Consider the following 14,832-nt stretch of genomic DNA (forward strand, 5'->3'; position numbering starts at 1 on the left):
AATTACATCCCCCAAAATTTATACATGCAAATTAAAGCAGGAATAATTATCAAAAGCATAAATATAGCATCTATTCAGTCAAGCTATAGGGAAAAAGGGTAGTGTATAGCATACTCAAAGAGCAAAGTTACCATGCAATTTATTTAACTAAAATTTAATCCAAATTACCTTGTAAAGCATGACCTAGTAAAGCATCTAGCTCAGGATTTAATTCTGCTTTCTCTTTCAACATATGGAATAAGAGCTGGTTTTGTGTAGCACTGGTTATTTCAGTTTGTTTAAGCCGACCTTCAAGTACTTTAATTTGAGCTTCTTTCTGGGCAGCCTGAAGACCCTATAACAACCCCCCCCAAAAAAAATTATCTTAGATCATACAAAACAGAATCTACCACACAAAGATCTGTATCATATAGCAAATGCATATGATGTATGGACTTTGACATTAAATAGATCTCAATTCATCCCAGCTCCTGCACTTGCAAGCTCATTGACCCTGAGCAAGTTACCTTATCTTCCCAATTCTCAGTTTCCAAATATTCAAATGATATGAATAATTCTTACTTCCTTCCACATTGTGAGGATTAAGTGAGAGAACAAACCATTAAAGGTCTAGCACAGTCTCAACGTGGGAAAAAAGGTGAGTCAGAAATTATCACCTTTAACATTTAGGCAGAAGTTTCTGAAGATAAGGAGAGTGCAACTGTATTTTTTCCTTTCTGATTTTTTTTTGAGCACCCTAAGAGATTTTTCTTTTAACTTTTTCTTTGTTAAAGTGAAAAAGAAATTATTTATTCTTTAAGTTGTTTACCTGTTCTAATACACAACTACAATAGATGAGAAGCTAATGGAATTGATGTAACTACTGCTGAGTTTTCTTAACTCTAAGGAAAGGTAAAGGGAACACTTTCTATTTAAAAAGAATCGTCCTCCTTATTACAAAGGAAAGGGTCACTAGAGAAAGATAAGCAAAACTGCAATGAATTAACCAAAGCTTAGGTTTTCAATAATAGTGTAGTTAGAATTTACCTTATTGATGCCCATTGACAGGAAGTGATCTAGCAGGTATCTGGCTTCTGTAAGTGTACAAGCATTAATGACTGCAGTGACATCCAACGTTTCTCCTTCTTCCTACATCAAACCAACATATGATGTATCCTTACCTTGAGCTGAACGTATTTAACAGAGACAAAGCCATTGTTTCATGCATTTATATGATATTATTGGATTAGCAAATGTGACTCCTCAGAAAAGTATAAAATATGATCCCTACTCCAAGAAACATATGGTCTAGTTTAAAAGACAAGACATTTGAGCAGTTAAGAACTCAAGGTTGATTAATAAATTATATGTCTTGTGTAAACAATAATAATATCACAAAATACGCACAGAAATGGAAAGCAGGCAGGGTGTGGTATACATGCAAAACCTAAGAATCACATTAAACCATAGATAGAAAATCTCTTCATATAAAAATTGAAAGTGTTTTTAATGACAAAAAATACAAAAATACTTCTTATTAAGTCATTAAACATTTTTTTAGTTACAAACCTTTGCTTCTTCCATCTGCATGATGTTGGCTTGACATTCAGAAATACTGTCATTGATATAATCTATATTAGCAGTTAATGACTCCAGCTCCTCATTGATGGTAACCACATTTTTATCTCCCTCTCCATTTTCCTTGACTATCTTTTCCCTTCTTTTTGAAAGTTTCTCTCGTCTTTTTGTGAGTTCTTCCCTTTGCTATTGAGAAAACAGATTGGATTTTAAGAAATTATTTTCATCTAGGACCTTGAGAATATTATGCCAAATGAAATGAGTTAACAGAAGGGCAAATACTGCAGGATTCCACTTATATGAGGAAACTAAAATAGTCACACTCATAGAAGCAGTAAATAGAATGATGGCTACCAAGGGCTGGGGGGAGGAGGAAATGGGATCTGCTGTTCAGTGGATATAAAGTTTCAGTTATGCAAGATGAGTAAGTTATAGAACTCTTCTTTACAACATTGTGCTTATACCTAACAACACTGTGCTGTACATTTAAAAATGTGTTAAGAGGGTAGCTCTCATGGTATCTGATCTTACCACAATTAAAAAAAAAGAAATGGAGATAGCTTCTTCCACCAGAGGGCAGAGAGCAGAAGCAAGAAGAACTACAATCCTGCAGCCTGTGGAACAAAAACCACAATCACAGAAAGACAGACAAGATGAAAAGCAAAGGGCTATGTACCAGATGAAGGAACAAGCTAAAACCACAGAAAAACAACTAAATGAAGTGGAGATAGGCAACCTTCCACAAAAAGAATTCAGAATAATGATAGTGAAGATGATCCAGGACCTCGGAAAAACAATGGAGGCAAAGATCGAGAAGATGCAAGAAATGTTTAACTAAGAACTAGAAGAATTAAAGAACAAACAAACAGAGATGAACAATACAATAACTGAAATGAAAACTACACTAGAAGGAATGAATAGCAGAATAACTGAAGCAGAAGAACAGATAAGTGACCTGGAAGAAAAAATGGTGGACTTCACTGCTGCAGAACAGAATAAAGAAAAAAGAATGAAAAGAAATGAAGACAGCCTAAGAGACCTCTGGGACAACATTAAATGCAACAACATTCACATTATAGGGGTCCAAGAAGGAGAAGAGAGAGAGAAAGGACCACAGAAAATATTTGAAGAGATTATAGTCAAAAACTTCCCTAACGTGGGAAAGGAAATAGCTACCCAAGTCCAGGTGCACAGAGAGTCCCATATAGGATAAACCCAAGGAGAAACACACCAAGACACACAGTAATCAAACTGGCAAAAATTAAAGACAAAGAAAAAGTGCTGAAAGCAGCAAGGGAAAACCAACAAATAACATACAAGGGAACTCCCATAAGGTTAACAGCTGATTTCTCAGCAGCAACGACAAGCCAAAAGGGGGTGGCATGATATACTTAAAGTGAGGAAAGGGAAGAACCTACAACCAAGATTACTCTACATGGCAAGGATCTCATTCAGATTCGATGGAGAAATCAAAAGCTTTACAGTCAAGCAAAAGCTAAGAGAATTCAGCACCACAAAACCAGCTCTACCACAAATGCTAAAGGAACTTCTATAAGTGGGAAAGACAAGACAAGAAAAGGACCTACAAAAACAAACCAAAAACAATTAAGAAAATGATCATAGGAACATACATATCGATAATTACCTTAAACGTGAATGGATTAAATGCTCCAACCAAAAGACACAGGCTTGCTGAATGGATACAAAAACAAGACCTATATGTATGCTGTCTACAAGAGACCCACTTGAGATTTAGGGACACATACAGACTGAAAGCGAGGGGATGGAAAAAGATATTCCAAGCGAATGGAAATAAAAAGAAAGCTGGAGTAGCAATAATCATATCAGAAAAAATAGACTTTAAAATAAAGAATGTTACAATAGACAAGGAAGGACACTACATAATGGTCAAGGGATCAATTATAGAAGAAGATATAACAATTATAAATATACATGCACCCAACATAGGAGCACCTCAATACATAAGGCAACTGCTAACAGCTATAAAAGAGGAAATCGACAGTAACACAATAATAGTGGGGGACTTTAACACCTCACTTACACCAATGGAGAGATCATCCAAAATGAAAACAAAAAAGGAAAGAGAAGCTTTAAATTACACAATAGACCAGACAGATTTAACTGATATTTATAGGACATTCCATCCAAAAACAGCAGATTAAATTTTCTTCTCAAGTGTGCACAGAACATTCTCCAGGATAGATCACATCTTGGGTCACAAGTCAAGCCTCACTAAATTTAAGAAAATTGAAATCATATCAAGCATCTTTTCTGACCACAACACTATGAGATTAGAAATGAATAACAGGGAAAAAAAAGTAAAAAACACAAACACATGGAGGCTAAATAATACATTACTAAATAACCAAGAGATCACTGAAGAAATCAAAGAGGAAATCAAAAAATACCTAGAGACAAATGACAATGAAAACACAACAATCCAAAACCTATGGGATGCAGCAAAAGCAGTTCTAAGAGGGAAATTTATAGCTATACAAGCCTACCTCAAGAAACAAGAAAAATCTCAAGTAAGCAATCTAACCTTACACCTAAAGGAACTAGAGCAAAAAGAACAAACAAAACACAAAGTTAGCAGAAGGAAAGAAATCATAAAGATCAGAGCAGAAATCAATGAAATGAAACAAAGAGAACAATAGCAAAGATCAATAAAACTAAAAGCTGGTTCTTTGGGAAGATAAACAAAATTGATAAACCATTAGCCAGACTCATCAAGAAAAAGAGGGAGAGGACTCAAATCAATAAAATTAGAAATGAAGAAGAAGTTACAACAGACACTGCAGAAATACAAAGCATCCTAAGAGACTACTACACGCAACTCTATGCCAATAAAATGGACAACCTGGAAGAAATGGACAAATTCTTAGAAAGGTATACCTTGCCAAGACTGAACCAGGAAGAAAGAGAAAATATGAACAGACCAATCACAACTAATGAAATTGAAACTGTGATTAAAAAATCTTCCAACAGGGCTTCCCTGGTGGTGCAGTGGTTGAGAGTCCACCTGCCGATGCAGGGGACACAGGTTCGTGCCCCGGTCTGGGAAGATCCCACATGCCGCAGAGCGGCTGGGCCCGTGAGCCATGGCCGTGGAGCCTGTGTGTCCGGATCCTGTGCTCCACAAGGGGAGGGGCCACAACAGTGAGAGGACCGTGTACCGCAAAAAAAAAAAAAAAAATCTTCTAACAAACAAAAGTCCAGGACCGGATGGCTTCACAGGTGAATTCTATCAAACATTTAGAGAAGAGTTAACACCCATCCTTCTCAAACTCTTCCAAAAAATTGCAGAGGAAGGAACACTCCCAAACTCATTCTATGAGGCCACCAACACCCTGATATCAAAACCAGACAAAGATACTACAAAAAAAGAAAATTACAGACCAATATCACTGATGAATATAGATGCAAAAATCCTCAACAAAATACTTGCAAACAGAATCCAACAACACATTAAAAGGATCATACACCATGATCAAGTGGGATTTATCTCAGGGTTGCAAGGATTCTTCAATATACGCAAATCAATCAATGTGATACACCATATTAACAAATTGAAGAATAAAAACCATATGATCATCTCAATAGATGCAGAAAAAAAGCTTTTGACAAAATTCAACACGGATTTATGATAAAAACTCTCCAGAAAGTGGGCATAGAGGGAGCCTACCTCAACATAATAAAGGCCATATATGAGAAACCAACAGCAAATATCATTTTCAATGGTGAAAAACTGAAAGCATTTCCTCTAAGATCAGGAACAAGACAAGGATGTCCACTCTCACCACTATTATTCAACATAGTTTTGGAAGTCCTAGCCATGGCAATCAGAGAAGAAAAAGAAATAAAAGTAATACAAATTGGAAAAGAAGAAGTAAAACTGTCACTGTTTGCGGATGACATGATACTATACATACAGAATACTAAAAATGCCACCAGAAAACTCCTAGAGCTAATCAATGAATTTGGTAAAGTTGCAGGATACAAAATTAATGCACAGAAATCTCTTCCATTCCTATACACTAATGATGAAAAATCTGAAAGAGAAATTAAGGAAACACTCCCATTTACCATTACAACAAAAAGGATAAAATACCTAGGAATAAACCTACCTAGGGAGACAAAAGACCTGTATGCAGAAAACTATAAGACACTGATGAAAGAAATTAAAGATGATACCAACAGATGGAGAGATATACAATGTTCTTGAATTGGAAGAATCAATATTGTGAAAATGACTATACTACCCAAAGCAATCTACAGATTCAATGCAATCCCTATCAAATTACCAATGGCATTTTTTACAGAACTAGAACAAAGAATATTAATAGTTGTATGGAGACACAAAAGACCCTGAATAGCCAAAGCAGTCTTGAGGGAAAAAAACGGAGCGGGAAGAATCAGACTCCCTGACTTCAGACTATACTACAAAGCTACAGTAATCAAGACCAAATGGTAGTGGCCCAAAAACAGAAACATAGATCAATGGAACAAGATAGAAAGCCCAGAGATAAACCCATGAGCCCATGGTCAACTAATCTATGACAAAGGAGGCAAGGATATAAAATGGTGAAAAGACAGTCTCTTCAATAAGTGGCACTGGGAAAACTGGACAGCTACACGTAAAAGAATGAAATTAGAACACTCCCTAACCATACACAAAAATAAACTCAAAATGGCTTAGAGACCTAAATGTAAGACTGGACACTATAAAACTCTTAGAGGAAAACAGAGGAAGAACACTCTTTGACATAAATCACAGCAACATCTTTTTTGATCCACTTCCTAGAGTAATGGAAATAAAAACAAAAATAAACAAATGGGACCTAATGAAACTTAAAAGCTTTTGCACAGGGCTTCCCTGGTGGCCCAGTGGTTGAGAGTCTGCCTGCCGATGCAGGGGACACAGGTTCTTGCCCCGGTCTTGGAAAATCCCACATGCCACAGAGCGGCTTGGCCCGTGAGCCATGGCCGCTGAGCCTGCATGTCCAGAGCCTGTGCTCCGAAACGGGAGAGGCCACAACAGTGAGAGGCCCATGTACCGCAAAAAAAAAAAAAAAAAAAAAAAAAAATAGCTTTTGCACAGCAAAGGAAACCATAAACAAGACGAAAAGACAGCCCTCAGAATGGGAGAAAATATTTGCAAACGAATCAACGGGCAAAGGATTAATCTCCAAAATATATAAAGAGCTCATGCAGCTCAATATTAAAGAAAGAAACAACCCAATCCAAAAATGGGCAGAAGACCTAAATAGATATTTCTCCAAAGAAGACATACAGATGGCCAAGAAGCACATGAAAAGCTGATCAACATCACTAATTATTAGAGAAATGCAAATCAAAACTACAATGATGTATCACCTCACACCAGTTAGAATGGGCATCATCAGAAAATCTACAAACAACAAACACTGGAGAGGGTGTGGAGAAAAGGGAACCCTCTTGCACTGTTGGTGGGAATGTAAATTGATACAGCCACTATGGAGAACAGTATGGAGGTTCCTTAAAAAACCAAAAATAAAATTACCATATGATCCAGCAATCCCACTACTGGGCATATACCCAGAGAAAACATAATTCAAAAAGATACATGCACCCCAATGTTCATTGCAGCACTATTTACAATAGCCAGGTCATGGAATCAACCTACATGCCCATTAACAGACGAATGGATAAAGAAGTAGTGGTACATATACACAATGGAATATTACTCAGCTATAAAAAGGAACGAAATTGGGTCATTTGTTGAGACGTGGATGGATCTAGAGACTGTCATACAGAGTGAAGTAAGTCAGAAAGAAAAAAACAAATATCGTATATTAACGCATGTATGTAGAAACCAAAAAAATGGTACAGATGAACCGGTTTCAGGGCAGAAGTTGAGACACAGATGTAGAGAACAAATGCATGGAGACCAACGGGGGAAAGTCACGGGTTGGGTGGGGATGGTCGTGTGATGAATTGGGCGATTGTGATTGACATGTATACACTGATATGTATAAAACTGATGACTAATAAGAAGCTGCTCTATAAAAAAATAAATTAAAAAAAAGAAAGAAATGGCATTCATCTATTCACATACAATGCAACCCCCCCCACAAAGAAAAACTTGGCAAGTATTCAATTTACCCAGGGAACAAATTTAGAAAACAAAAATTAACAGCTAAGGGAGAGCATATCTATTTTCTATTTTCCACACCTTGAGGAGCCTATTCATATCAGCCTCCATATTGGAAATAGTCATTTTCTGCATGATGATGTCTGTGACCCTGCGTTCAAGAAGCTGCCACTTCATGCGAGCTGTCTTAGAAGTAAACATTCGGCCTGTCAATCCTTTCCTCTGATATTTTTTTCTAGAATCATATAAAAACAGACAAACATAGTTACTTATGTGCTTATTTGATTATGTACTGCCAAATAATGAGCTGCTTTTCATTTAAGTCCAACATTCAGTAATGCAAAGATTATGTCAGGAGGAACAGAAGAATCATGTTGACCTGGTTCCATTTGTCGTGGGTGTTGGTAAGGCCTGGACTCTTGCCACAGGAATTCTCATTTTCTGCTGGGCTCCAGCCCTTGATGCATCTGTTTCTATGGTGGTTGCACTGGAACCAGTGTCCTGAACAGGGGTATCAGATGAGCTCAGCTTCCGAGTGACTTTCCCAGCCACTTTATCTGACATGGGCCTTACTTGCCGACGAAGAGCTGTAACCTGAAATAGGAATAGAGGTTGACTCATGCTCTTAGTCTATAGAAATACATCATTTATCTCAAAGCCAGAATGTTTCCTCCAAATAGTCAACTTGCCTCTTCTGTTTTGCGACGAAGAACCACTTCTTGGTTTCTTTTTTGGGCTTCTAGAAGTCTAAGTTGATGCTATAAAATAATATTGAATAAGTTAAAATAGGAAACTGAAAGATATAATGCTTCCTACTCCTGCATTAACATGTTTCCCCATTCCACTGGGAACTGTAAGGGTTCTTAGCAGTATCTGAGCTAACAGCTTGCACCCATTACTACAGATACAGATATTTTATTCCAATAAACACAAAGGCATACTTATATAGCCATTTCTCTCTGAAAATAAAAACTTATCTCTGTGACACATACTTTTATTTAACAAACACTAATATAGGGCTCACTATATACAAATACTTTTCTAAACGCTTTACAAATATTGCCTCATTTCAGTTTTGCAGGACATTTTGTTTTGGTTGCTGGCTAAGGCGTGATTAGGAAGAAACATAGTTTAGAATATTTTCAATAGAGGCATCTTATAATATATACAGTAGTTATAAACTATTTTAAACATAGGGAGAATATATATTAATTGTATTAGCACTTTATAGTAACTTTGGAAATGTTATTTCCAAATAACATTGGAAATAAATGTTTTATTGTTGGACAATAAAACAAACTGGCTACCAATTTGTTTTTTAGGTAGTCTCTATGATAAAGACAACTAATTATTAATTATTTTAAGCCACTTTCTAGGGATATAATTTAGGAAATAATCTTGATCACAATAGTCTTGATCACAGATAGCCTTGATCACAAATGTCTCTTCTAGGACTTTAATTCTGTGATGTAACAAATAACTCTCCATATTCTGTATCCCAAATTCAAAGAGATGATACATCTCAAGTTTATACACATTCTTATGTTATCAGATGGGAATTCTTTGAGAAAAAGAATCTATCTTATCACTGACATATCTTAATTGCCTATACAATAATAGACATAGAAGTAAAGTTAATAAATCTTTTTTCAAATGAACTATCAAAAACTAAAATTAACCTATAGTTTTAACCTTCTTACTACATTTAATTTCTTCATATTAAAAATCAAATCTCAAGCTCATTCATATTTTTTTGTATGATGTACAAACATATTTGGTTCTCTAAGTGTTCAAAGTTGAATATTGCAAGAAACAACATATACAGGAGTTGAATATGCACACAAAGCAACAAATTAAAGGTAGGAGAACATCTGAAATGGTAGCTTTGTATGTGATTAGCCAGCCTCAGATCTTTATAACAGAACAGAGATATCATATGTTGTGGATAAAATTCAAAAGTTCAATCCCAGGAGTTAATTGTTCAATATTGATCTCTCTATACATCATATGAATTAGTAATAAAGAAATAGGTAGCATACATTATAAGGAAATTATTCCTGTTACTCAAAAGTTTTCATTAAAAACAAAATAAATAGCCCAAAAGTCAAAACAACCTAAATGCCAGCCAATCGAAGAATGGATTAGCAAAATGTACTCTATACATACAGCCATAAAAAGGAACAAACTACTGGGCTTCCCTGATGGCGCAGTGGTTGAGAGTCTGCCTGCTGATGCAGGGGACGCGGGTTTGTGCTCTGGTCCGGGAAAATCCCACATGCCGCGGAGCGGCTGGGCCCGTAAGCCATGGTCACTGAGCCTGCACGTCCGGAGCCTGTGCTCCGCAACGGGAGAGGCCAGAACAGTGAGAGGCCCGCGTACCGCAAAAAAAAAAAAAAAAAAAAAAAAAAAAAAAAAAAAAAGGAATGAACTACTGATACATGCTATAACATGGATGAACCTTGAAAACATGCTAAAATGAAAGAAACCAGACACAAAAGGCTACATATTGTATGATTCCATTTATATAAAATGTCTAGAATAAGCAAATCCATAGACAGAAAGTAGATTAAGAGCCAGGGAGGAATGGAGAGTGATTGCTAATGGGTATGGGGTTTCTTTTTGGAATTATAAAAATGTTCTGGAATTAGAGTGGTGATTGTTGCACAAACTTGTGAATATACTAAAATCTTGAATTGTATAGTTTAAAACAGTGAACTTTATGGCATATAAATTTTCTGTTTTTTTTAAAAAAACAGAAAAAAGCCCCACTAGACAATATGTTAAAATGTGCTTCTACTCGATTCCAGTAGGAACGTATTGGTATAAACAAGATCTAAAATGCCCAGGAATTGAAAGTGATAAAATAGACTGATTATTAAAATACATTAATATCCTGGGAAAATAAATAAATAAATACAGTCATAAATATGGGAGTCATCTGGCTACAATATCTACTTTTCTATCTCATTGCTCACTCTTCTCTATCCCCTTAATTTCCTCTTTAACCCCCAAAGTAGATTTCTATTTTCTAAAATATCCTGTATGTTTATGTTTTCTTCAGGGAGAATTTATAAAAAGTTGGTGAGAAAAAAAGAACAAGGGCTGAAACCTAACTGATATTGTGGACAGGAAGGTGATGGCTTCTTTTTTTAAGAAAAAAATGTCATAAGAAATAACTATATTGCCAAAACTTTGGAAAGAAAAAAATCCAATCAACTAAAACCTATAACCCTAATACAACCACATTTAGCATATTGATATGTATCCTTCAAATTTTTCCCTCATTGTAAACAAGCACGCATATATAAAATGTTACTTTACCCTTAATGTGAAATCATAGTCATTTTTCATTTTACTATGCAGTTTCCAAATCCTAATTTTTAATGGATGAATAACCACCTTTTAAATGGGATGAACCATAATTTATTTAACTGTTACCCTTACTGACACACATCTTAGTTGATTTTACTGTTTTCATTACTACAAATAACCCTAAAGTGAAGATTTTAACACACTGTAAAGTAATTTGTCTTAGTTTAAATTATTTACTTAGTCTGAGTTCATGGAAGCAGAATTCTTGGGTCAAAGAATATGAAATTTTTTATAGCCCTTAGTAAAGCCTCTTCTAGTGAAGCCTGGTTATTATTCCAGGAACATTTATAAAAATCTCTAGTGGAAGCTGTCTTTGTAACCATCTTAAAATTACTATCTTATATAATACTGCAACTACTTCCTTGGTCTCCCTAGAAATAAACAGTCATTATTTGCCATTTTCTTCCATCTGATCATCTAGGAAATACACCTCCAATAAAATTTATAATAATATTATAGTGTTTTTCATAAAATTTTATATGGAATTACTATAATCCACATACTATAATAAATGCCAAATTATAAAATGCTTATTTATTGTCCTTAACCTGTATTTAATAAAGTTATCAAAAAATTTCTTTCATTTATTGAACAATCTTGTTGATGTACAATATTCTTACATAACTGAGAGTTAAAGTCCACTCACATCTCTTTTACGTTGATCCTTTTTTAATTGAGCAATCTCTCTGTTTCTTCTAGACTCTGTCAATCTGGCTTTTTCTTGTTCTTCTTTCATTTGTTTCATTAAGCGAACCTAAAATATTAGGTAAATACATCTATTGTGATTACCCTATCACAATATTCATTAAATAAATCACATGTATGGAAAAATGTTCTTAGGATTCTGAATATTTAACAAGAAAAAAATGTGGAGTTTTGCTACACATTAAATGGTCAATTCTTATTTTTGTAAGATTAATATATTTATATTTCTAATACATTTCTAAAATACTTCTCTCAAATTGCTTAGTGTTCTATGCTTTTTATATTCAATGTCCAGCTGTTCTATAACTTGAATGATTTTTTGTTATCTAACTTATTATCAGTAGCTGTGTGACGTTGAACAAGTTACTTAACAACTCTAGACTGGTTTTCTCATCTATAAAATGCAGGTAATAGTTCTATGGGATTGGATTCCTCTGAGAATTCAATGAGTTAATACCTGCACTGTGCTTATAACAGTGCCTGGCACATAGTAAGCACCTAGCTATTTTAGCTATTTTTGCTGTCATCAGCAACTACACAACATAATAATCTACTTCTTAAATCATTTCCACATTTCCTATTTTAAGGAAACAACATTGATTTTCATGCCAGAAGTTAAGAATAATCTGTTCCACCACAAAAACAGTAACAGATTAGAATTCACATACTCTCTGTGGTCAAGGGAAGAAAACTTGTACTTTTCTATGCATGGGAATGATAAACACCAAATTCAAGATAGTTGTTACCTCTCAGGGAAAAGAGAATATGATCAAGAAGAGATATATAGGAAGCTTTCTGCATATCGGCAATGTTTAATACCTTAACCTAGACAGTGGATATATTGTTCATTATGTTATTATCTGTGCTTTCTCGCATGTTTTAAACATTTTATACTTTTGTTAAGTTTGTATAAGAGCTTTGTTTTGTTTTGTTTTTAAAGTCAGAGAAGCCCTGTTGACCACATGATTTTCAGCTACTCCAAAGAAAGACTTTGACTATGGATGACTATAGGAAACAACTTCTAACTGCCAAAAGGAAGTGTATCATTTCTAAGACTGGATTACATTTTATTGAATACAGGAAGAACCACAATAATTTTTTTGGTCCCAAAATACACAAGCATCACCAACATCTACCGTTAATGGAAAATATAATCAATACCTTTGTTTTTTTCATTTCCATCACATCCTGCTGTAATTTCTTCAATTGCTTTTCATATTGGGACTGATTTTTAAGCAACCTTGCATGCTCTTTTTGAGCTGTCTGAAGTCTCTGCAGTTCTTTATTCATGGCTTGCAGTTTCTTTTCATATTCAGACCTAACTTTTTTTGCTTTTTCTTCTGAGTAAGATTCCACTGAGCCTAAATGACCAAACAATATTTGTATTTGTTTGTGTGAGACACAGATTTTTATTTCACAGATTTACAACTCATGACCTTAGACAAGAACTACCTCCTAAATACAAACCTCAGGAGTCCAGCATGCCTTTCAATCACTCTGCCTTTTAATATCTACTCTTATTTAACAATTATTGAAGTTTTTATCATTTTAATTTTAAAAAAGTTCCCAGCATAAATCATGGCATTAAAACAATTAGCCACAACTTTGGGAAAAAAATTATTAAATAGCCTAGACAGGTACCAGCATGAAAAAACAAAATAAACAGTAATATTTAACATAATGGGACAAATTAACATTTAATGTGACTTCTAATATTATTTTTTTTCTTGTAAAGGAAGACAGGATAAAAATCTATTTTGACAATTTAGTTTGAACTTTAATTTGAATTAAATATAATTCTTACCTAAGTTTTGAAGCACCTGGTCTCTTTCAAGCTGAGTGTCCCGAATTTTATGTTGCAGCATCATTAGCTTCTCTTCATACTGCTTTTTCAGCGTCTGCAGTCTTTTCTGGCTGTTTTCTAGTTCATCAATCAGCTTTTGCTTGATTGCAATTTCACAAGTAATGTTTGCTAAGTCTGCCTGATAATTGGCTATTATAAAAGAGGAAAATAAAAATTCTGGGATAGGCTATAATAAGAGCATGAAAACCATCATCTGTATCCAAGTATTCACTTGGCAGCTATAAGGAAAATATCCTGAATATACCAAAAATTTAAAAAGGGCAAAAAGATAAAGAGTGTTCACTTTGGTCAAGGACAAGAGATACCATTTGTAGCAAATAAGAATGGAAGTTACACAATGACTAAATCCAATAAGAGAAGAACATGAGACTTGGAGGGCATATATAGGCCAGCAATTATAAAAGGTGCTTTTATCAAGGATGAAATGGAGAATGTTAAGAGTTTTCTGCCATGTTTTAAACAAGTACCCAAAATAAATTTTTGTCCTTGTACCAAGGACAAGTACCTTTTTCATCTGACTCGGAATCTGATTCATCAGAGCTTTCACCCCCTTCAACGTCATCTTCTTCCTCCTCCTCTTCCTCTTCCTCATCTTCATGATCACTCACTTCTTGACTTTCTTCCTAAAATGTGATTTGTGTCCATTAATAGCACAATATTGGCAAGGCAAACTGATTACTTCATTAAGAGAGACTATGTGACAGAATTAGAACAAAAATTTTTACATTTTGTGTGGAAACACAAAAGACCCCAAATGGCAAAAGCAATCTTGAGAAAGAAGAACGGAGTTGGAGGAAACAGGCTCTTGAACTTCAGACTACACTGTAAAGCTACAGTCATCAAAACAGTATGGTACCGGCACAAAAACAAAAATATAGATCAGTGGAACAGGATAGAAAGTCCAGAAATAAACCCATGCACCTATAGCCACCTAATCTATGACAAAGGAGGCAAGAATATATGATGGAGAAAAGACCATCTCTTCAATAAGTGGTGCTGGGGAAAATGGACAGCTACATGTAAAAGAATGAAATTAGAACACTCCCTAACACCATACACAAATATAAACTCAAAATAGATTAAAGACCTAAATGTAAGGCCAGGTACTATAAAACTCTTAAGCAAAAATATAGGCAGAACACTCTTTGACATAAATCACATCAAGCTCACTTTTGATCTA

The 14,832-nt window shown here is 34.9% G+C and overlaps 1 protein-coding gene across 4 annotated transcripts in view; it reads right to left on the reverse strand.

The window, feature by feature from the left end:
- Positions 1 to 14,832, reverse strand: part of KIF21A (kinesin family member 21A) — a 165,165-nt gene that overhangs the window by 34,330 nt on the left and 116,003 nt on the right. For all 4 annotated transcript variants that reach the window (XM_082634700.1, XM_082634701.1, XM_082634699.1 and 1 more), the window contains exons 13-22: positions 14,158 to 14,275; positions 13,593 to 13,781; positions 12,950 to 13,149; positions 11,730 to 11,837; positions 8,401 to 8,469; positions 8,091 to 8,305; positions 7,793 to 7,946; positions 1,549 to 1,743; positions 1,027 to 1,128; positions 169 to 334 (exon numbers count right to left, since the gene is read on the reverse strand). In XM_082634700.1, coding sequence (XP_082490826.1) covers positions 169 to 334; positions 1,027 to 1,128; positions 1,549 to 1,743; positions 7,793 to 7,946; positions 8,091 to 8,305; positions 8,401 to 8,469; positions 11,730 to 11,837; positions 12,950 to 13,149; positions 13,593 to 13,781; positions 14,158 to 14,275 — 1,516 coding nt within the window. The remainder of the gene's footprint in view (positions 1 to 168; positions 335 to 1,026; positions 1,129 to 1,548; positions 1,744 to 7,792; positions 7,947 to 8,090; positions 8,306 to 8,400; positions 8,470 to 11,729; positions 11,838 to 12,949; positions 13,150 to 13,592; positions 13,782 to 14,157; positions 14,276 to 14,832) is intronic.

Source organism: Mesoplodon mirus (genome assembly GCF_964341445.2).
Source record: "Mesoplodon mirus genome assembly, chromosome: 11".
Taxonomy (NCBI): Eukaryota; Metazoa; Chordata; class Mammalia; order Artiodactyla; family Ziphiidae; genus Mesoplodon; species Mesoplodon mirus.